The 25,464-nt window shown below is 44.1% G+C and overlaps 1 protein-coding gene across 2 annotated transcripts in view; it reads right to left on the reverse strand.

The window, feature by feature from the left end:
- tenm4 (teneurin transmembrane protein 4) overlaps positions 1-25,464 on the reverse strand; it is a gene marked incomplete at its 5' end in the record, with an annotated part of 244,856 nt that overhangs the window by 81,525 nt on the left and 137,867 nt on the right. For both annotated transcript variants that reach the window (XM_079513576.1, XM_079513575.1), the window contains 4 exons: positions 3,276-3,419; positions 5,680-5,947; positions 14,782-15,043; positions 24,301-24,420. In XM_079513576.1, the coding sequence (XP_079369702.1) occupies positions 3,276-3,419; positions 5,680-5,947; positions 14,782-15,043; positions 24,301-24,420 (794 nt within the window). The remainder of the gene's footprint in view (positions 1-3,275; positions 3,420-5,679; positions 5,948-14,781; positions 15,044-24,300; positions 24,421-25,464) is intronic.

A 25,464-nucleotide genomic window follows, 5' to 3' on the forward strand; every position in this document is an offset into this window, starting at 1 on the left:
GCTCGGGAGTCGAACCCGCGGCACACTGCGACTGGATTACCAGTCGGGTGCCCAGACGGTTACGCCACCGCCTGGGCTTGGATTCTTGTTTTATATACTTTTCTATATCTATCTGTATTTTGATTGATTGACTTATTTTATTCATTTTTTTTGTGTAACAGATAGAAAGGTCTGGGATGGAGTGAGAGCCCTCATGTGTAGCCTATGTTTTTCGAGCACCTACCTACCTATACCCCCAGGGGTTCCCCAGTTCAATTTGTGAATTACTATAGTGTTGGTAAATTATGGTAGGACGTCATCTCGCTGATATAAATACATCTTGTGATAAATGTTTTTCATTTTTCATGGACATAAGAACATCAACATCAAAATCGGTGCGCCCCTCATTTAACACGAATCCTGAAAAATATTTTTTGGGGAATTTGGACATAAGAGTTTCCACCCGACAGAGACCAGCATCACAATCTGTTTAACCACAGTAACCCTATTTTATACTTGATACTTGCGACTGTTCGAAAATAGCCAATTTGCAAGCTCACAACGTGTCATGTATTGCAATGTGTTGTGAGCATGTAGATCTTTTCAAAAACGTTTGCAGAAATTTGAAGTATGTCAACAACACAAATCAGATTTCTTTATGATAATGATAATGAATCTATTTATATAGCACATTTCTAGACAACGTCACAAAGTGCTTTACAGAGCAGGATAAAATAAAGCAGATTAACAAAAGATCAATGAAGAAAGAAAAATGAACATACACGTGTGTTTTCAGAAGAGATTGAAAAGATTGAAAAGATTTTGCATGTCTTATTAGGGCAGGTAGGGCGTTTCAAAGCCTTTGGCCCAAAATTCTTTCAAAATGGGGTCCATAATTGACATGAACATGTTTTAAACCACTAGCCTTGGGCACCTATTACAGTATATGCATGCAACACACACACACACACACACACACACACACACACACACACACACACACACACACACACACACACACACACACACACACACACACACACACACACACACACACACACACACACACACACACACACACACACACAAAACATCAAAACATCATAAATCTTGAGGACGCTCCTTCAGCCAGAATCAATAGAATCATATTTGAAATGCAGCATCTGCACATCTATGGCAGCTGGATCTGGCACTGCTTGTTCACTTGGCTGCTCTGAAGCAACTCAACATTTCGGTCTATGAGAGAAGACGGCCAAACTGGGCCCTGAATTCATCTACACAACCACTTGAGGTGCGGCCATACCATCAGACAGACGGGGGAATAAATCAAGGATGGCTCCAAAAGAGAAACGTCTGTTAAACCAGATTGACCTTTTGAAGACGGATCAAACAACATATTCCCACTTTCAGGTCGTTATAATAATAGTGACGACTCCGAGTGGGAACAGATCAGCATCGTTTGATGTGCTGCCCACTGGAATGCGTAGCAACGTTCTCAGTCCCAAACAAAATAGTAAAAAAAAATCGTAATAGGTTGACAAGTCCAGTAAAAACGACGTTTAAAACAAGGCAAGCATGCCATCAGAAGCGGACTTGAGTTGTGCGCTTCACTTAACTCTCCACCAAAGATGCACTCCCAGGCGGGAGTGGGCCACAGAGGTGCTAAGGAAGGGAAGGTGGTATGTACAGTTGGAGGCCATCGATATTGTCCTTTTCTTTTTGCTGAGGTTTGCGTGATCTGCGCAAAACCCCTTTTGGTGTTTTAAACATTATGTTATAATTTAGCTATTGAAAAATAGCAGATCTACAAGCTCATAGCGCGCCACCGAGTGGCGCGCTACGAGCTTGTAGGTCTGCTATTTTTTTAAAAATCGTGAAAATATTTATTTCAGAAAACTGGAGGATTTAGAAGGATTTTTTTAAATTTTGAGGTCAGGCCTAAATGGGTCAAATGATAAGGGACAATATCGGTGGCACCCAACTGTATGTATAGGAGGCAAAGAGGAGAAGGATCGGGGAATGGAGGGGAAAATCTAAACAGCCACGGCTCCTTCTCCGTCCGGACAGCACGGTCCGGCTCATGAGCGGGCACATCGTGACGGACCGAACTGCCGCCTTCCTACAGTTGGGTGCCACCGATATTGTCCCTTATCATTTGACCCATTTAGGCCTGACCTCAACATTTTAAAAAATCCTTCTAAATCCTCCAGTTTTCTGAAATAAATATTTTCACGATTTTTCAAAAATAGCAGACCTACAAGCTCGTAGCGCGCCACTCGGTGGCGCGCTATGAGCTTGTAGATCTGCTATTGTAGATCTGCTATTGTAGATTGTAGATCTGCTATTCAATAGCTAAATTATAACATAATGTTTAAAACACCAAAAGGGGTTCCCGCCCAAAATGGGTTAACTGTCCTTTTGCGCAGATCACGCAAACCTCAGCAAAAAGAAAAGGACAATATCGATGGCCTCCAACTGTAAGTACAGCTCATTTCCTCTGGTGAGCCCCATCCTGACACCCAGCGACGAGGGAGATCGCTTCTCGTGACAGCAGGAACGGTCCAACATTTCTTTCCTTCTCTTTTCAATTCTACTCTTCTACTTTCAGGAGTAATTTACTGGCAATAACAAAATTGAGGCAATACAAAAAAAAGTAAGAGCTATTTGAGACAATGACATCGCCACACTGCAAAAAGTGCCAAGAAGCTAGGGGCATAGAAAAGTATTAAATAATACACTAAAAGCCCTGCAGCACCTCAGGGCATTGGCAATAGAAATTCACTGGACTGGACGCTGGAATACTAAAGACATCTGCTACAAAGTGCTGCTCTCTCTCTCTCTCTCTCTCTCTCTCTCTCTCTCTCTCTCTCTCTCTCTCTCTCTCTCTCTTCTCTCTCTCTCCTCTCTCTCTCGCTCTCTCTCGCTCTCTCTGTAATTCTTACTATTATTTTGCCAGTAGTACCGTTTTAATGACAGTTGGTTTGCTGTGTCCGCTTCCCACACGAGCAGATTGAGGGCTCAAGTGGAGCACCTTCCAGCATGCAAGAGGTGCATGCAAGAGGTTTTTACTATTTTTAAATTGTTCAACTAGCAGATCTAAATCGACCTGTTGCGAGCTTGTGAGATCGGCGATTTGAAATATTTAAAACACGTTTAAAAAAATAGTAAAAAATGGCAACTTTGCCATTTTTGCCATCCTTAGAATAAGAGGTAATTGGCCTTTGGGCTTGTTTTTGTAGACGTGGACGCTTAATTTCTCTCGCAAATCTGTGCAACACTGGTGTTGGGAGACTCACCACTCTGGATGTTCAGGGCGTGGTGCTTATCGATGGCCCACCCTCCCAGCTTGGACGCGGTGGTCTCATATCCCTGCAGCATGGCGGTCCTCTTCTCCCACAGAATGAAGTCTGGACAGGACTCGTACTCGAAGCCCACGGATACTGGCAAAACAAGACCACATCCACTTTATAAAATAATTATTATATAATTACATGCATGAAACTGAGTAGCAAAGAAATATCTACACAAGTTGAAATTAAACCAGTAAGACGCCCTTTACGTCAGACTGCTGGGCTGGCGCTTTGGCATGGGGGTTCAGATCAACATACGGAATGAATTCTGTACTGGCCATATATGGAGCATGTCTTGATTGTACAGGGTTTGATGAAGTCAGATCAACATATGGAATGTCTGAACAGGTCAGCTCCATATAAGGAGATCTAAGGGTGGCAGCGGGGGCAGTGTCTTGAGTGTACAGGGTTTGATGAGGGCCCAGGTAGGACCGGGCCTTCATTTTAGGGCCTAAAATGGACTCTCAAAAGAGAGACATCGAAGAGGAAGGACGGGTGGGGAGGGATCAACATATGGAACAGGTCAGCTCCACATAAATGATCTAAGGGTTTGAAGTCAGATGTAGAGTTGCGATATATAGGTGATGATCCAGTATTCTCCATGGCTATCCAGGGTTTGATGAGGTCAGTGTTGTGATCTTCATATATGGAGACGGCCATATATGGAGACGTGATGTCACGAGGCGTGATGTCACGAGGCGTGATGGACTGATAACCATATATGCAAGCGTGACACGACTGATGGACAGGTTTTGTAGGTTCATAGTAATTTGCAACCTACCGTCGCAATAAGGCAAAACAAACAAACAAACAAACAAACCCAATCCACCCATCAGTTTGTTTCCGTTTTTCTTTATTTGTCTGTCATGAGGTAAGAAAGTGGAGAAAATGCATTGCCATTGTATGTACTGTATGTGGAAAGGGCAGGCAGAATACGTTTATAGTTTCAGCTCTATACCATTTTGGTCATAATAACCATGTAAAATACTGAACTATTGTTGTTGTTGTTTTGTTATATTACTGATATGTTCTATGAACATGGAGTGTATTGTTAACATTGTTGATCAGATCCACTAACTGCATCCATTATTGTGCATTAGTGGGATGTGTCCCCCATCTCACTAACGACAGTCTGCCGGTGTGGCAATTTTACAATTATTGCCTCCACTATAGACTGCACTGTACCTGACTCCATAATATAATAACATTGTGCATGTGTGTGTGTGTGTGTGTTAGGGCATTAACGAGTTGAGATTTTTCCAAGTCAGACAGTAAAGTGGAAGTTGAGTCGATGCATCGTTTTATGACGGCGGGGGGGGGGGGGGGGGGGGGGGGGGGGGGGTTGGGGGGGGTTACTTTAACAGGGGCTCGCTCAAATACGGAGCATGTCAAACAAAGCACTGCGCACACAGTGTTAATGAAATCGATGCATCGATTTTTTTAGTGAATGCCCTAGTGTGTGTGTGTGTGCGTGTGCGTGTGTGTGTGTCCCTTCTGGCTCCAAAACTATGGAATGCACTTCCCATCACAGTCAGAACTGCAGCCTCACTCACAATCTTCCGCCGTAGTCTGAAAACCCACCTCTTCAGACTCCACCATGGCCCGTAGCACTTGCCCTAGCCTAGCCCCTTAGATAGCACATTATGTAGACTTAGATAGTATTTTAAACAGACTTATAGCTTGTTACGTAGACAGCTCTAGAATTGCATTTTATGTAGTCATAGCACTTTATAGTACACATGTATAATATATTATATAGTATAGTATGTATAGTTTACATAGATACTCCACTGTTACGTTCTTACTTCTTAGTTTACGCATGATTCATGATAACTACTTTTTTATATGATGTATGCCATGCTTTTGTTATTGCTTAATGTAAATCGCTCTGGATTAAGAGCGTCTGCTAAATGCCTAAATTGTAAATTGTAAAATTGTGTGTGTGTGTGTGTGTGTGTGTGTGTGTGTGTGTGTGTGTGTGCGCGCGCGCGCGCGCGCGGGGGGGGGGGGGGGGGGGGGGGGTTGGGGGGGGGGTTGGGGGAGGGGGGGATAATTAGTTGATGCCTGTACTGAGTGTCACAAATAGAAATAAGCTAAGTTTTGGATCTATTATTTAAAAGGATTATTAAAACTGCTTATGTTGCCCCAGCAACTACAAACATGGCCGCCTCGGTTTCCCTGTGACTTGCCGGCTCACCTAAAGTCGGCTCAAACTGCCAAACTAGGCGTGGCGGCTCAAACAGGACTCAAGCATTTGGCATACAGCCTATTTCTTGACAATTATTAATGGACGAGACACGCCAACCTGGACTGTGACATTATGCAAAACAAAACCTCATCAATCACTTACCGAAGGCTTCCGACAGGCCATACACCTTCTGGCTGTACACGTCGGCCTTGTCCCAGACAAAGTCGTACGAGAGGTTGGGTGCTGCCGGGAACCATTTCCTGAACAGCCTGCCCTCCACCGCCACCATGAGGTGCACCTTCATCAGGTTGAAGGGGATGGTGGGGTGGGTGAGGGTCACCCTCAGGATGGACTTGTAGCCCGGGGTCCTGCTGCTCAGGTAGCTCAGCTTCATGACTGTCCCGGGGATGGGAACCTCTTCCTGAAGTGACTGAAGGGATCAAAAACATTTTTCCATTTTAAAATTCCATACTTTTCCAGATAAAAATGCCCAGAATTATCTATAGATCTGTCAGATCATATTTGACATCCGAGTACAAATGTTTTTGTTACTGAAATAATGCTTTGAAAATCCAACTGTTAATTTATCTTCCATTCTGTCTATATAATATAGGTTATGCAAATACTGTGTCAAATAAATTAAAAATGATTGGAGCTACTGTCGCTCATAGGCATCAATTAACCACATAACCACGCCTAATGGTGTCAAGTGGCAAAACAGCCAATCTACAAGCTCACAACACGTCACAATGTCATACATTGTGAGCTTCAATGTAGATCGGAAATGTAATATTTTTCTGAACTAACTCGCAGGTTACGTATCATTTGCGATGCAATGAATATGCAATTCAGAGATCTTCTTTCAAATAATTTGGTGGAGGATGTGTGGATATAATTATGTCAATTGTATGTAAAGTTATGGGTCCTCATTCACAACGGCGTTTACGCTCATAACGTTACGTAACGTGAGCGGAGCGTGAGCGGACAGGCATTTACGTGGATTCCCACATTACGTGGGAATTCATGAAGTTGAACGTGAACTTGACGGGGACGTTGTTTGGTCGGAAACTCCGCTATAAGCTGCGCCAGCTCAGAGGGTCGTGTACTGCTTGCGTAGATTTATTCAGAAGGCTTTAGTCTTCATGCTGACTCAATTAAAAGTCCCCAAACCTCAGATAAAATATGTAGGCATGTGTCAACATTGGTCAGCACATAAAAAAAATGATAGCTTATATAAAAGCCAAGTATCACTTGTATGCCTAAATGCAAGCATTCTAGAGGCAGGTTAGCCTAGAGTCCCATACAGAAACTGCCCCTGCAAGCCCGACACCTTTTTATTTATTTATTAGGATATTTCTAGCATGCGCGATTGCGCTGCTCACTTGACAGCTTTCTACTCGCAGTGCAACGCGTTGTGAGCTTGTAGATCGGCTCTCGCGGACTCGCGCTGCATGTTAAAAAACAAACTCACAATTATTATAAGAACATACACTTATCTGCATTCTGCACTGTACGAATCCAACGTTGTTTAGTGTAGTAATGCCTGCAGTAGGCCTATTGAAATTGTTTTGTTACGGAGCTCCTTTGAGTCACACTGTCGGTGTGTGTGTGTGGACAGTCCAATCTGGGTGAAATTCACATTGGAAAATGAATATAACGGCGAGCCTGGCCCGGACAGAACAGATTATTTCTATGGTTCACAGACATGCCGGTCTGACAGACAGACAGCAGTCACGAGGGCTAATTAGCCCTATACAAATATAGAAGTCCACATTATTGCATCAGCGCGTGCAATTCGGCCAGTCATAGTTTTAAGCCAGTGCACCTTAATTAATTATAATATGGGGAACTTATAGCTAGGCTGTAGGCTACTACATTGATCTCATCATGAGATCAATCAAGTTTGGTGCCAAATGTCCCGTGAATCATTTTAATATGACGACATCATGAAATGAACCTGCACTTAGATCTGACAAAGAGGAGGCTACCCGCCGTATATGGTTGAAAATTTAAATAGCTATAGGCCTATGCCTACGTGTCCATGATCAGAACAAATCCATTCTCCACATGGCATTCAGACAGATGACAGTGAGATGATATTAATCTATTCCCCGCATGAATCAATGCAGCTCTGATAAAAATATCGGATATATGTTTTACCTCTGCAAAGGTGTGAGTGAGCAATTGTTCAATAGAAAAGAAAAGGTTTTATAATATAATTGCCAAGTATAGGCTAGCTTGCTGCCTTGGTCCCGAACTTAAATAAATACATGGCCAAGCTGCATTTTATACGGTAAGTCAGCTTGCCATTGCTGTAGCGGTGCAGAGCAGCGTTCACCGTTTTGTAAGCTTGGGGAAATGATTTATATAGTTTAATGGTAGGCTATAGAGACAATATAAAGAATCACGCACAAATGTAATGGTATATGGATGTAAAAAAAGAGACTGCAGGTGGTGGTCGTCGCTCCGGCGCTTGACATGGTCAGATCATTTTCTTTTAATTTCCTGTCCTTTGATGGATTGAGTGTCAGTTTGTATGGTAGGCCTATAGTGGTATACTTTATACAATGGTGCAAAAACTTGTTTGTGGTCCTGTGGAATTATGAAATTAATAGAGGGCTATATTCATGATATATCTGCACAGCACTGACTGACCGCGGCAGTATAGCCTAATTTCTTTCCAGCAATCATTTTTATTTTAATTTGTGAAGCCACTATACTGGAAAATATCATTATTTTGTTGCATTCCGTCAGGAGGACCTCTATTTCGTTTGAGCTGTAAGGCCTATAGTTCTTTTTTGTTTTTTTTACTGCTGTCTGCTGAGTCATGCTTGACGCCTTTTATGGTGTGAAATGGGGCGTGGATCAATGCAAATGAAGTTATCCGCTGATTTTCCGATCATTTGGCACCCGCTCGCATTCACCTGCGTACCTCACAACATACACCTGCGTACCTGTGGTACACACCGCTCTTTGAATTGCACGGCAAAACAACGTTGCGTGATCGGACGGAATTTCCCGCATCAGTTTACGCTTCCGTTCCGCTTCCGTTACACTCTTGCGTATTTCTCCTTTGTGAATGAGGACCATGGAAACTATTATTTTACTATACTCTTTCCATTATAACATGCAGAACCACCCCTGAAGGGGGAGGAATATGTCATAGTGGCTTCTACTTCCACTATTTAGGAAAGTTGTGGGTTCCCATATGTCAGGATTAGCATTACTTCCAGTGCAGGGCCAAAATTAGGTTCTGAGAAGCTTATCTGAAACTGAGTCAAAGCTTAAGGAAACAAATCCAGAATGAAATGTAAATTCTCTGTCCTTGCTCAGTTCTTGTAGTCAAAAGGAGCTAAATGATGTGGGTTGAACCCAGGGTTCAATTGGCTGGAGGGTGGGTGTGAAATGGACTTCTCTTATTTTGATATCCCCCCTGGTCATTTACTTTTATCACATTTCGCTCCTGCTGCTGGTCAGACTGGATAAAAATACATTTCCTTTTGGGAGATGTAGACTTTCTGAATAGCAGAAGTAGTCGATCTACATTGAGCTCGCATCATCGCTATCAGCTATTTTTGCAATTTATTGAAGACCTATATTGGGCTTAAGTAGTTTTTGAGTGGTGCAACCACTCCAAGGAACAGCAATGTCCGTGTTAACCTACCTATGTGACACCTACCTATGTGACTATGAGCACCAGTACCAATGAGTACCAAAAGTGGCGCTGTTGTGCCAGAAACAGAGAGAGAGAGATAGTGCTGCACTGTTGCCTGCTAATGAGAGAGAGAGGGGGGGGGGGGGGGGGATTTGCACCACTCAGTTCACACAGGTGTGATTTTCTTTTTTACAAATCAAATCTTGGTTTGCTGAATTTCAAGACAATCTTAATGACTGAGTTTTTTCTTATGATTTACGTTGACACTGTGACTGTTGGGCTGCTAGCTACTGCAGTGCAAACTTTGTACCCAACAAAGTTGGCTCCAATAAATGGTGATTGTGTGTTTGAAGACTTCAAACGCCCGGCCTGCAGGGATAATGGCTATTAGAGGTTTTAGCTAAAGGACAATTAAGCCACTTTCGTGTGCGAATCAGATGAAGGATTTATTCATTACACACTACACTGACTAGTTCTAATGTATTTAATAACACTGTGTCCTTCAGTGGAACTATAGTGTTCCCCCAATACAGCAGCATACTGTAGGACAATGGCGTCACCAGGATGTCCTCGGGCTGTGGAAGCTGCACGCTACAGTAGAGCAATAACAGGCTGGCTGGTTGGTTTTGTTAGAGTATCATTACAGTCTTGGAACATTTACATAAAGGTCAAGCGTGGGTCCTTTTCCGACACAGCGGACGTCGTTCCTGTACGCTACGCTGAAGAAAGTGCGGCATGGCAACTTCATTAACCTCAAGTGTTATTGCCCAAAGCTTGACCCAAGGTAATCCACTAGCTGCACCGTTTTCTCTTTCTGCCAAGCTATTTCAGTTTGTGAGATCTTCCAGTTGAGTACGGGATAGTACGGGATAGTACGGGATAAACACACACACACACACACACACACACACACACACACACACACACACACACACACACACACACACACACACACACACACACACACACACACACACACACACACACACACACACAAACAACAAACTGCACACAAACAACAAACACATGTTCTATAATCTCCGAAAGCTTAGAAAGTTAGATCCCGGCCTACTTGGAAGCCGGGAACGATGCAAGTTGTCTATAGTTATGCTAATACTGTATGTTGCCAAATAATTTTAAAATGATTGTAGCTACTGTCGCTCATAGGAATCAATTTACCACTTAACCACACCTAATGATGTCAAATGGCAAAAACAGCCAATCTACAAGCTCACAACACGTCACTATGTCACACATTGTGACCTTCATGTAGATCGGAAATTAAATATTTTTCTGAACTAACTCGCAGGTTACGTATCATTTGTGATGCAATGAAAGTTAGGTTAGGTTGAAAGGTAAAGAGAAGACCGGCCTACTTGGGAGCCAGGAACAATGCAAGTTGGGAATGCATGCCCCACCCCGTCGTCAGAGTTCTGTGTGAGGCATACCCAAATATGCAGTCCAGGCCAGTCTATGACGGCAGTACTATAGCATCATATTGATGACATCAGAGAGTACAACATATATTATAAGGATTTGCGGATTCATTTCTATTTTTTGAAGATCCGCCCATCCTCCGTCTTCCCACTCGGCACATCATTCATTCGATACAGAAGTCGATCAGTAGGGCGGTCTTCTTCACAAGCTCACGCACGCACGCACGCACGCGCAGAAAGTGTTATGGCATCGCTCTGCATGTCCATATTCTCCACACATCTGGCCAGCTCCTTTTTATACAGCAACTCAGTGGTTCACAAAATGGGGTCCAGGGTTCGTTCAGGGGGTTCCAAAAGGACCCTTACACGTCCGTGTAAGTATCTGTGTACTTAATGGAACTAAATGGAACCACACGGCTCCATTTGGTTCCATTTGTGCACTCTCACAGTTATGGGGTTCTTGAAATTAAAAAGTTTGAAAACTGCATTAGTTGAGTTCTGGAAAAAAGTTATAATACCGCAAACGGACAAGTAATCTCACAATCGCTAACAATAACAAAGGATAGTAGCATCCCTGCTCTCAACATCTGCCTCTGCATGGTACCGGACAGACAGCAGCGCAACAATTAAAGACAGAAGCTCGGCTCAATTAAAGGACCAGCGTTCACAGGGGGCTCATCAGCTCTGAAGTGTTTGGTTATGAATGCTCACGGAGAGCAGTCATGCCTGGTTAATTGATCAAAAATACGGCCCGTAGCGAACAGAGGTGTAAATTGGCCAGTGTCCCCATGCCGCACTGGGCTCTTTCTCTCTCCCCGGGCTCAAGGAACGGGACAGGAGAGGCTTCTATAAATAGGCCAGACTGCACAGTGACTGAATTCACTGATATGCCATAAATCTTACAAAGCAAACTGGGAGACAACGTAATTAGAGAAGGGCACGGAGACGCCCGCTAGACATACTGTAGCCACACACACACACACACACACACACACACACACACACACACACACACACACACACACACACACACACACACACACACGCGTTTGTGTTAATACACTTGTGAGGACAAGGACATCAACATTTATGAGTTAAATTGGGCACCGCTAAAAATATTGTCAATCTACAAGCTCACACAACCTCAGTACTGCGACGCATTGGCATTGTGCACAAACTGTGCAAACAAGTATAAATCAAGTCTAATTAAAGCATTTTAATAACCAATAACCAAGGGGAGGAGGAGGGGGAACCCAGGTAGGGTGAGACTCAAGGTTGGGGACGCCGTGGATACGCGCTCAGAGAGCGGACGTCTCTGCTCCGGAACTGCCCCGAGGTCCGGAGAAGGAGAGAAGTGTCAGAGGGGGAGACTGAGGAGATGGAGGTGGTAGGGGTGGATGGAGGGATTGTTCGAGACCACGTAGGTAGTAAGAAGAGGTAGGTGACGGCGCCTATAGCCGTTAGGAGACGCTGAAGGCCGGCGACCATCCAGTCGGCGACTGGAGCGAGCCGAAACCGGCGGCGACCAGGGAGGCTGCTGCTGTGGCTGCTGCTGCTCCAGCACGATTCGTGCCTCGGCTGCGCTGGCGGAACCAAGTGCTGGGAGCGGGAGCCTGACATGCCGGTGTCGGGAACGATACTGTCGGTGGCGGCGCGGCTGGTGCTTCCCGAGGAGAAGAGGAGGTCCTCGCTATCGGACACGTGGAGCTCCAACTCGCGCTGATTGCACTGATCCATGAGGAAGAGAAAAAGAAAAGACGGCGGTGCCACGGTGGTGGTAAAAAAAAAAAGAAAGGAGAGAAGCGATTGCACGCCGCTGCTGCTGAGCAGCAGACTGCTATAGGCTGAGCGGCTAACGAGCGAGCAAACAAGCTTTCAGAGCGTTCAAAAACGACGAAAATGACGGAGAGGAACTGTCAAAAAATAAATAAACTGTCAGAAGTGAACTGAGTGCTAAGCTGTCGAAATGACACTGACGCTTAGACACTATAGCAACGAGGATAACTGTTTGACGATAAGGAGGCAAAACTCACTTACTGCTGTTCGAGACCACGTAGGTGACGGCGCCCAGGTGTATTTATGGTGATTGTGACAGGGATTGGCCGAGTGATAATGAAAGGCAGTTGAATTTGATAAGGAGGGAGGAGTGGTTGATAAGGTGGGAGTTGTATAAATACAACTTCCCAACATGTTTTTTCTTGGGAGGGTGTAAAGTGATCATCACAATATCTACTTCTCACATTCTGCTATACTTATAGTACACACACATATAGTACACTGTATGCTATACAGGTATAATATACAAATATAGTATACACTACACAAGTAACACACGCACGCATGCACGCACGCACGCACGCACGCACGCACGCAAACACACACACACACACACACACAAATCAAAGCATACTGTACTGTACGATCTCAGCTAATCTGATGGAAAGTAAAAGTACCTTTCCAGACCACTTTTTGCTCCCATTTCCTGTAATTGGTCAGATCACAACCCGGGATGATAAAATACTATAACATGCGCGGAGGCTGTTATAGTATTATAGGGGGGTGTTGCAATGTATTCATCATCAGTCCAGAGCACAGCCAGTATAACGTGCATCGCAAATCGCCCATCTTTGCACAGAGCAATTACACAGGAGAGATAAAATCGTGGGGATGCCACAAGCTAGGAGTTACCATTACATTTACGCTGGATGAATGGTCTTCAGAATGGGGAACTGTAGGTCTCTCCCTCTCTCCCTCTCTCCCTCTCTCACGCACGCACACACGCACGCACGCACGCACGCACGCACAAAATAATGTTTTTATGCCATTCTGAGCATAAATAAGACCTGTGCGCATGTGTACCGTGGATTATCATGTATGCCGTTTCTACAATGAGAGGCCTATGGATGCTAGCCGCGGAAGCTAACCGAGGCAAAAAAAAGGTAAATAAATACTTGTTTTTAATCAAATCTCGTGTTTCTCGTGGATGGCCCAGATAACTTTCCACGAGAGATCTCGAGGAAAGCACGGAATGAGTTAAGGTGAGGCGGTGAGGAAGGCTCTTAGAGCATTGATTGGTTCCCAAACGTTTTCAGCTCGACAGTCGAGACCCAAGAGATACATATGGTGTCTTCCCGGGACTCATTGTGAGCCTTTAGATCAGCTATTTTCACTTGAAGTTATTATTTTATTATAATTGTTATTATTTATTTGTATTTATTTTTTATGGATTCTTTTATGTAAGAAAACGTGTTTTGTGAAACACGGGGTCAGAGGCTGATGAATGCCACTAATAGGCTCCACCTGCGAGTTGCAGGTTTGATTGCCAAGCCTGAAAACCTGTAGACGCGTTCACACACGCCTGCGCATGCTTTGTGAGCTGAGCAGGCAACTAGTCAACGGATGTACTGTTCAACACAGTCATGAGTAATCAAACAGGACAATACGATTTTCTCATATCATTACACGTGTCGCTGCCCGGGGAGGCATACTATGGTCCGACGGAGCATTGGTTCGACATGCGTCCGCACCTCGGACTAGCGCCTGCTCCCGTGCTTGCGGTTATGGTTAGGTTAGGGTTTGAGGTGGGTTGTCGTGTTTCGGACCAATGACTAGTCGGACCAAACACATGCACTCGCTGCCCGTTTCTCTCCTCGTTTCCTGTCACTCTCCACTATACTATACTATCTGATTAAAGGCAGAAAAGCCCCCAAAAATATAAAAAAAAGAAAAGAAAAAACACTGGGTAAGAGGTGGTGTGTGTTTGAATTTAAATTTAAATTGTCTGTGTGTGTGTGTGTGTGTGTGTGTGTGTGTGTGTGTGTGTGTGTGTGTGTGTGTGTGTGTGTGTGTGTGTGTGTGTGTTTGTTTGTTGAGTGGGGGTTTTGGAGGGCTTGCGTTGTGATCACCTTGATCTGTGTGTTTCTGTGTGTGTCTCTCCTCGTTTCCTGTCACTCTCCACTATACTATACTATCTGATTAAAGGCAGAAAAGCCCCCAAAAATATAAGAAAAAAAACAAAAAAAACACTGGGTAAGAGGTGGTGTGTGTTTGAATTTAAATTTAAATTGTCTGTGTGTGTGTGTGTGTGTGTGTGTGTGTGTGTGTGTGTGTGTGTGTGTGTGTGTGTGTGTTTGTTGGGCGGGGGTTTTGGAGGAGGGCATGCGTTGTGATCACCTGGATCTCGGGGACGATGGAGCCCCTCTCGGAGCAGGAACCGGCGAAGGCGGTGAGCGGCGCGGGCGACACCACAGGGCTGGGCCGGGCGAAGCTGCTCAGGTCGCAGCTGGGGATGTCGTTCTCCTCGTGCCGCATCACCACCGTGTCCATGACGAAGAAGCGTCCCCACGGCAACCACAGCGTGTGCTCCTGCGTGATGAACGGGGCGCGCTCAAAGTGCAATGCCACGGCCACGCCCCCGTTGGTCACCACGTCGAAGCTGTGGGAACACACACAGAAGCACATGTAAAACATCCTGGTCGAAGCTGTGGGAACACACACAGAGGCACATGTAAAACATCCTGGTCAATGCTGTGGGAACACACACAGAGGCACATGTAAAACATCCTGGTCGAAGCTGTGGGAACACACACAGAGGCACATGTAAAACATCCTGGTCGAAGCTGTGGGAACACACACAGAGGCACATGTAAAACATCCTGGTCAAAGTTGTGGGAACACACACAGAGGCACATGTAAAACATCCTGGTCAAAGCTGTGGGAACACACACAGAGGCACATGTAAAACATCCTGGTCAAAGCTGTGGGAACACACACAGAGGCACATGTAAAACATACTGGTCAAAGCTGTGGGAACACACACAGAGGCACATGTAAAACATACTGGTCAAAGCTGTGGGAACACACACAGAGGCACAGGTGTCACCACTGTCTAACAAATAATTATATTCTTCTTCCCATGAATCTCTTTTCTAAATAAGAAATGAAAATTAGTCATGTTTGCGCCTCATTTATTAACTGTGTCCATGGACATGACAATGAATGCATTACTGTGTTACTAATACATGTTCAGACATTTATTTCAGGCATTTCAACATTTGTTGCAATGTTATTTGTGATGCTATGTATAATGCAATTCAGAGATATTGGCACATTTTCTTTCAAACTAATTTGGCGGAGGATATGTGGATTTGGTAGATATATACTGTATGTACCATCAATGGAAAGTTGTGGAAACAATTATTTTACTATACTCTTTTTTTTGGGAAAATGAGGCCCAATACATTCCTATTGCAATGGCGGCGCACTACGTTACACACCATGTTAAGGCAGATTTTTATGAAACGGAACGATGATGGCGGCCGGGTGGTTCTTCAAAGGTTAATGAAAGACTAGGCAGTCAGATGGGGATCACGATTAATTAATCCCGCAGTCAAACTAAGTTGTGTAGGAACCCTGCTACTTCCTATTTTCTTAATATCAAAATCTAAGGATGTGCACTATGGAATGACAATGACATTTTCCTATCAAAATGGATGAATGTAGTATGGAGCAGACCCTGTTAAGTTACCATAATGGACATAATGTGTGCTGTCCATTAATATGTCCTATCGGACAGATTGACATGGGTCTGTAACTCTGAGGCCCCATGTCAATCTGTCCGATGAAGCCCCTTTCCCACTGTTGTTGAACCAGTTCACTTCATTTTTCCTGACAAATTTTGAACCAGCTCAGAGTGTTTCCACTGAAAACAGATTAATTCAGAACGCTAACAGGTGGTTCGGAAATGGAACCACAAAATATGTGTTGATTCTTTCACTGAACTGGGAACCAAAGTGGGCGTGTCACTATTCAACTAGGAACTGACCCGGGAGAATATGAGGACCCAATAATGCAGCGAGAGACCCAAGGAATGGACCCTTTACGGAATGTTTGTAAAACAACAGAGACTACACAGCACGCAGGGCGGAACGAATGGCACAGTACGAATACTTCTTTAACCCACACTCGGAACCCAATGAGAGAAGTAAGGCACCTAAACACCATTGACAATGTTCAGTAATCAGTCTCAGCACTTTGGGGGGAAGAGAAGCAGCACAGGGGTAAACGAGGGTAAACGTCAGGGAGGCGACCCAGGCATGGCACAGTGTGACATCCACAGATTGGAAAAATCATCATAAGGAAAGAAAAGGGAAACTGTAAGTGGCATTGAATTTCCCCCATGAAATGGTCACTTCGACCGGTCATATTCGACACATTTCTGCTCCCCAGGCGGACTCTTTAACGATTCCAGAGTGACTTTCAGTAAGGAAGAACAACACATGGTAATACATCAAATACATACAACATATTCATGAAAAATCATAAGGAAGCTAAGAATCTAGCATCTGTATAACAGTAGAACATGTTTACTGTACAGTAAAGATATGAATATAAACTATAGAGTGCTATATGTCTACATAAAATGCTATCTAAATTACATAAGTTTAGCCTTTGCATACGCCTGTAAGGTTGTCGAACATGGTTCCAGTTAAAGGGGCCTTCGAGACACAGAGTTACAGACCCCTGGTGGTCCCCAGAGCTGACGTTTAGTACCAGTAGCATTTATATTGTCAACCTGGAGGGATGGGTGGTCATTCACATGAGAGGGGGGGGGGCGTTGACGCTGTCATATTTTTCAACCTAAAACCCTCAGTGAACCCTATTAACAATGGTTCTAATCTACGGTTGTGTGCATGAGGATTAAACCGTGCCACATTCCCCCAAACCACCCCCGCCCTGGTTTCTAATTAAGCGCTGCTATAAGAGATCAAACGAGTTAACGGTCACCATAATGACTTAATGTCACCATAATGACTTAACGTTGCAACAAATTGAAAAGCCGCCGTTGAGAAATGACGCAGCTCTACCGTTGAGTTCTTTATCTTCCAGGCACACATGTCCCGGTGACACGTGATGGACCATGTTCGCTCGACCAATCAAAACGATGGCGAGGAACCTGTCTCAATCCATGTCATCATAATCGGGTGTCATTTGGAAGAAATTAGCAAATGAGCAGAGAAGCCACGCCTTAGGCTCAGGATAATGTACAGTATAGCGCCGACCTCTTCATAACCCCCAAGCTTTGTGTATTTGCAGTGCGCTCGCTTTTTATCAGTGGTGGAAAGTATATTTATTCAAATAAAGTACTTGAGTAGCCTACAATTTACTTTACTTGAGTATTTACCTTTTTCAAGAATTTATACTTATACTCCATTACATCTCAGAGGGAAATTTGTACTTACTCCACTACAATTATTTGACAACTTTAGCTACAAGTTACTTTGCAGATTCTGATTATTATTTTGTGAGTCTCCGGGTGGAGGAGGAGGAGGAGGAGGAGGATGTGGGCTGCAGGGTGGAGGTGATGGAGCCACTACCACTATCGATCGCTCAGGAGAAGGCTGTCCCCTCTCACATCAGTCTAAAATCCCCTGCAATGCAATCCTATCTGCTGCTACCATGGCTGGAAGGAGTAGGTTACTCTGATTTGTTCTTCTTTGTAAGGTATATTCAGTGATTTCACTTAATTAAAATATCTTTTTTCTTTTTTTGGGTAATCCTCCGTACTATAGAGTGTGCTGACCAAGGACCCCTGGGGTCAAAAAACCGTAGGTTTCGTTTTTGGCTAGGGTTAGCCAGCCTTCATCCAATCAGGATGAGAGGGGCCTTCCTCCAATCATGATCGAGTGGGGGCAGGCCTTGGTGCATGTGCTGTTGGCCTGTTGTGTGTCCCCACTGTAGAGGGTGTGCATGTGCACATCTTGTTATGGGGGCGGACCGGGGGGTTTTCCAAATCACCCAAATCACTGAATGCTCCTTTAAGTAAAACTAGAAATACCACAATATAAATATACTCTGTTACAAGTAACGGCTATATATTCCCAATATTACTTGAGGATATATACATATATATATATATCTTATCTCCATCTAACTTTTTTATATTTTTCATAAATGAATGCCGTACTACTTGATAATTGAATTTGAAACCTGAACAGTACACCATTGAAAGAAAAATCAAGAAAAATAAACAAACCAAAAATAAACAACCACACAGTACTCAGTCATGAGGTAAAAGTACTTTCCACCACTGGCTGCTGCATGAGGCCACTGTGACCCTGTGACTTGGCTCTTTAGTAAACACCCAGCTGCACTCCTGGGGTGATTGCATCATCATCCCATGGCTACTGGAGCGGTAGCACTGCAACCAACGCTGCTACACAGCACAGCACTTCTCTCTAAGAGCCAATTAGCACCTGGTCATCCACGGGTCCCCGTGGGACGGGGCCTTGTCCCCACTCGGGACAAGCCTCCTGTCCCCCAAATTACAGGTGAAGTGCTGTAGCGAAGCTTCAATCCGTGTTCTGGTGCGGCCGCTTATAGTTTCGGCAATGCTCCCTCGGACCAGTGCTGCTATAAAAATATCACACTCAGCTTCGGGAGGGGGGGGGGGGGGGGTTTGATTGGCTGAGGCCGTGAACAAAGGTCTGTTCCGCCCTTGGGTGTCGCGCCCTTGGCACGGGTGGGGGGTTGTGAGAGTTGTTTGGTTTTCCCAGCGACGCAGAGCGGAGGTTGTGGAACTGATGGGGGTCCCAGATAGCGATGACCTTGCGCCGGTGCGATCCGTCATCGGCCACACTGATCCCCCCCCACCCCCCAGTCAGGCTCTGCGTGACAACCCGGCGTGGCCGCCGGTCTAACACACACACACGCACACACACACAGACACACACACACAGATCCCCGCCGGCGGTGGGCGCTAATCGATGAGAGGATTCACTGGCTGTTATCAATCATGACAACAGCCTTAAGCCATGTGACAAACCTTATTAAGCTACCTACAGCGGCCTGTGCAGCCCGGAGCCCTAGGGGAATGCATCAAGCTCAAGGAGTTAACCCTGCCAATGGGAACTGGCTATCCTCTCATACAAATGATGAACAATCATTCGCCGGCAGTGGCCGATGTATATTCATCATGAACCCACTGACCACTTTACACACACCCCAATACGCTTCTCAAGGGCAGTGGAGGTGAAACTTAGTATGAATGGCAAGGGGGGGAATGGCATAAAAGTGGAACAGGTTCGTGTTTTTTCTTTTCTTTTTTTCTCCTTTCTCATATAGTCTTGTGTGTATTCTTTTATATCAGAACAAATTTCCCTGACTGTAAAAACGAAACGGAAGCGAGGAGGAGTGTCACATGTATGAAGGAAGCATTTGAAAATTTGTGTGAGGCAACAGTCTGACTAGCGAGACTATACCAGCCATATGATAAAGACACCTTTTGTTTTCCTTCCACGAGAAAAGTTTCAACCTATAGAACTGGGAGGTAATTTCAAAAACTAAGCCCTTGGACAATAAGGAACACATCATAAAAATGAGTTGAGACAGCTTTCCCATTTCTAAGTGGCTGAACAGGTGCATTTCTGATTTCACGCTGCACTGAGCCTGTTTACAGTGATTGGAGGGGAGTTGCGGGAGACGGGTATGTTTACAGGGACACCTGGGAGATGGAGTAGTGTTTACAGAATACATATGCTGGAAGGGAGAGAAGGGGAGCGATGGACCCCCGCATAGTAAGAAAGGCGGAAAAAAACAATACTATATATAATATATGTGCGCGCATGCCGAAAAGATGGAAGGAGCCGAGTCAGTGCAGTGGAACAGGACATGACACAGAGGGAGAGGGAGAGGGAGAGAGAGAAAGAGAGAGAGAGGGGGAGAGAGAGAGAGAGAGAGAGAGAGAGAGAGAGAGAGAGAGAGAGAGAGAGATTTTTTTGCGTGAAGGCAGATCGACATAAAGATGGAGGGAACGAGAGAGCGAGAGAGAGAGGGAAAAAACAGGGAATGATGGAGATCAACCCAGCAGCAGGGATGCAGGCTTTTACAGTAGGGTGTCAGTGACTTATGTTGGTGCTGGGGGGTGGGGCTGGGGGTTCTTGCAGAACAAACACCAATCCAAGCTATGCTGTGATGGAGGAGCTCGCCTTGGCACAAGGATTTTATAAGTGGAATGTGTTGTGTGTGTAAGCACATAACTATACATGTGTGCTTGTGTACAACCCAAATCCCAACATGAAATGAAAGTGCACAGACATCGCATACTAAGGATTTTGAACCAAAGCCTGATGCAGTGTATTATGATGCTATTATGACAAGTAATTCTTGTCCTACTTGATGGACAGAACATACAGCATTGACGATTTCTTGCTGTGCAGTGCACCCCTTTCACTATATACAGTATATACTGTATACTGATTGCCTGCCAATGATGGTATTTTTCGTCATATTCTTCCTAGCAGGGGTTATCGCCATGTTGACTTGTGGTGAACATGTTTTGTCAAAAACAGTACAAAATAACTAAAGTTATGGGGGTCCTAGTGGACTCATAATGTGTCATAAATAGTCTTAGTATATCAGTGTCATACATTTTCTGAATAACACCTGGATACTTGACATTCACTAATTGGGTCTTATGATCAAAATAAGAACATTATAATGGTGTGTAAAACAGGAAAAGAAAATCCCAAGGACAAGACCAAGTAAAGTCTTTATCCTTTAAACCTCCCAACCTATACTGTTTCTCGGCCATGTCACAGGCCTCAACCCTGGGCCTAATTAGTCTTCAGGGTGGCCATTATCCAGTAGCATGATGACATATCCAACTTTAGTTCAATTCAATTCAATTGAACTTTATTGACATGAGAAAACATTTACATGGCCTGGGCCGTCTTAGCGGTCCAGGCACCTTGGCTGGTCATCTGTGTGTCGCGGATTTGAGTCCCGATCCCAACAAACTTTGCTGTGTGTCTTCCCCCCATCTCTCTCCCCGTTTCCTGTTGACTTACTATCTATCTATCAATAAAGGCAAAAAAGCCCCCCCCAAAAAACTAAACAAAACAAAAAATAAATCAACATTTACATTGCCAAAGCAAGTGTCAAAAACATGTTAAAAGAACGGGTAAAATGTCCTTGACTGCCTTAACAATTGTATTGTAATGGAGTACCCCAAATTTCAATCCATCACTTTTCTTTTTAGAATACAATTGTATTTTGATCAATCTGTATAGTAAAGTATTTTACTTGGAGTCATCATTAGCATTAGAGTATCTTATAACTAACACAACTGCAGTGGTTGTACCTGCACCTAAAAATATTGGTCGGTCTGGGAGAGTGGTGATCAGCAAATCACATGCAGCCTAAAAGTGCCTTCAAGCTACCTAACATAATTAATTATACTGTATGTCGTTTTGGGCCCTATTATGCGTGTCTTAAGTACCAGGTCTTATGACTTAACTTAAGACCTGGAGGCGTGGTCAATGCTGTTTGGCCACTCAGAATAGCCAAATGGCATTGATCACGCCTCCAGGTCTTAAGTTAAGTAATAAGACCTGGTACTTAAGACATGCATAATAGGGCCCTTAGTCTCTGTTTTGCACTAGGAAAGGCATCTATTCTCTAAAAAGATGACTACATGGAAACAGTGTTGTGCTGCAGTGAGCTGGACAGGTATCAAACGAATGCATTTCAAACAAATGCACCCACAGCCTTCATAGTTCATACCCATAGCCTCCTGAATATTACATTACATATGCTGTTGTTCTCAGTGGTGGAAGGTTACTAACGGTGGTGTAAAGTAACTAATAAGTACTTTTACTCAAGTACTGTAGTTAAGAACACTTTTGAGGATCTTTTTTTTTTTTTTTTTTTTTTTTCCAATACTAAAAATATTGTACTTTTAATTCCACAACAATTATTTGGCAACTTTGAATTACTAGTTACTTTGTAGATTTTGCTTATTATTACAAAACAACTACGAGCCGTATACTTTATATATTTTGTCCATTTGAAAATAGCCGATCTACAAGCTCACAATGTGTAGCGATGCGACGCATTGTGAGCTTGTAGATCAGCTATTTTCAAAAGATCTTTATACACAAAGCTTGTGAAATACATTTCGATACCAATACTTTTGTACTTTTTAAATACATTTTTAACACAGGACTTCTGCTTGTAACAGAGTACAGTATATGTACATTGCAGTATTGATACTTTTACTTCAGATATCAAGCAAATGAAGGGGGCATGGTCTGGTCTCTAAACTACCTCCCCCTGGCCAGCCAGGGCGCCTGATGGAGGGGAAAGGAACTGGTCGGAATAATGTGTTCCTTCCACACGCTACGTCCGGCTGAGGAAAAGAAGCAGCTTGGACTCTTCATGCATAGAAGGAAGCATGAGGTCAGTCCACTGCCCACCCAGGTGGGCAGAGGAAGCGTATCACCCAGGATTACATTAGATAATTGACACTAGGTGAAAAAATGGGTTGCAAAATCGTGGGAGAAAAATTATACACAAAAAAAACTTCAAAGAAATGCACCCACAGCCTTCATATCCGTAGCCACCTCAATATTACATTACATATACTGTAGTTTTCACTTTTCAGTGGTGGAATGTTACAAAGCACATTTCCTCAAATACTGCAGTACAATTCTGAGGTACTTTACTTTACTTGATGTGTTTCACAAGTATAACAAAATGGAAGAGTACAAGTATAGAGTATACAATATGAAGTATATAGACAGTGAAAAGATACAGTATGAAGAGTTCTACTCCAAATATTGTACTTTTTAATCCACTAACATTATTTGACAGACTTAGTTACTTTGAAATACTAGTTACTTACTGCAGGTTTAGTTTATTATTACAAAACAGACATTAACGACGTAAGCCCTGTTTTATACATGGGCCATTCTAAAATAGCCAATCTACAAGCTCACAACGCGTGGAATGGCGCCATTTTAGATCTGCAGTTCTTTTAAAGAAAAACGAGACACATTTGGAGGGTTTTTGTACTTTTGCTTTAGTACTGTAAGAATATGTTGATGCCAATACTTTTACTCAAGTGAATCTTTTACTGAAGAGTATAGTATTTTTATATTGTGGTATTCCAGAGCCTCATCATTCACTCTGGCAGATTGTAGCGATGAAAGTGAATTGTTTCATGCCATAACAAAGTTTCTTCTAGTAATTGCACACACCTTGTGCCTAAACCGAGATTTAAATGACACATTATCTCACTTAGGACTCCCACTAAATCTATCACAGGCAAATGAATAGCGGCCATCTGTATGCTGCGTTTCGCTGCCACTGTGAGCTGCTTTCTACTGGCATATTTCACTATTTTGCCTCCCAACTTCTATTGATGCATAGAACACTCTGCAGTCTACCAGAAGGGCTTTGTTTGATTTAGCTGGGAATCAAGCCAAAAGAGCTCCTAAATTGGTCCGAATGAAAGCACAAAGCCGATCAATGTGGGACACAATTTTGGATGGAATGACTGTTGTGGGTCGTGCCGGTATTAGGATTTGGCACAATAAACCTCACGATAATACATAGCTCAAGAGATGCTTTTTACCAGCTGCGAAGAAGGCTGGTCTACAATCTATCAGGTTGGTAGTGGCAACTTCTGGTAGTGGCAACTTATCAAGATTAATTTAATTGGCTGCCATAGTCACCTATCTTTCTGATTGGCTGCCTCGTCTCTAGGCAACCAGACACTTTTTGCCTCTAGTCGACCTCTCAACCATTTGGATAGCATTGCAGCCAGCAACAACCCACTAGTGTCTGTGTGTGTGTGCGTGTGTGCGCGCGTGCGTGCATGTGTGCGTGTGTGTGTGTGTGCAGTGTCTTTACCTGCCATCCTGCCTAGTGATGGTATAGCCATAAGAGGGTCTTTTGATGAAGCTAATGTTGACTCCAACCAGCGGCGTCCCATCCGAGGTCACCACTTGTCCGCGGATGACACAGGCGTGGCTGTGTGGGAGAGAGGAGCTCAGATCAACACCAGGACAAACTTTAACCTCATTCAAACCCAGCATCAACATTCTGGGCGTAGCACAGACGGACATAAATAGCTCCAAGAAGTATGGAGCCAACTCAGGTCCAGTTTACTAAGTCTAGATTCCATTACTGTGGCTCACCTGTGAAACCATGACAACGTTCAGGAAGAAAGCACAGACTGCGATGGATAATTCGCCCACAGCGTGGGGCAAATGCAAGTGGACGTTTTAGAGGAAAAACTGAAGAAATAAACACAAGCGACTGTGACAGCCAAACAGAACGACGTGGTAAACAAACGAATAACGTGGCGGGACGCCTCTCGAGGCCCTTCCAATCCGCAGTAGAAGGATAATGAGACGGCGGAGGCTTCGCTTTGCCTTGGCACTAATTAAAAAAAACACACAAAGGGAGGATTTATCTTTTCCATTATTGCATTCAAAGAGAGAGAGAGGGGAAATGACAGGCAGGGGGGATTGCGCAACGCACTTGGCTAGTTATCAGGGCCTCGACAGATCGGTGCTCTGACATTGGGCACCCCACGCGCCGCATAAATTAGACCCAAGCATCAGTCTCTTCGTCAATCGATAGCGGGAACTCGTCCAAAATCGGGAGGGGGGTGGGAATCTAACTGAACTGACGAGCTGGGACCTTGTTGGGTCGTTGCTCCTTCCTTGTCGAGTCGTGCCCTCGCCATTAGTGCCGTTCAGCTGGCGCTTGGTCAGCATTTGTTTCTGTGGTGGTTTGCAAAAAAGAAAAAAAAAAAACATTTTACAATGAAGTCCCCAAACAAATGCTTCACTGCCACCGGTTCCATTGCACCCTGGCTATTTTAGATGCATTTGGGTCTTAAACATTTGCCACGTACTGGAAACAATTAACACTGGCGTGTTAGTGGCTGCCCTCAACATGTCCTTACCAGAGGCAAGAGCACTCACCCCACAATATCCCAGGTCCCCAGGAACCCACTTTTATGTTAATTAGGCTGGGTTCCCCTTCAGAAGTCCTTGGCTATCCAAC

The sequence above is a fragment of the Electrona antarctica genome (assembly GCF_951216825.1).
Source record: "Electrona antarctica genome assembly, chromosome: 11".
Taxonomy (NCBI): Eukaryota; Metazoa; Chordata; class Actinopteri; order Myctophiformes; family Myctophidae; genus Electrona; species Electrona antarctica.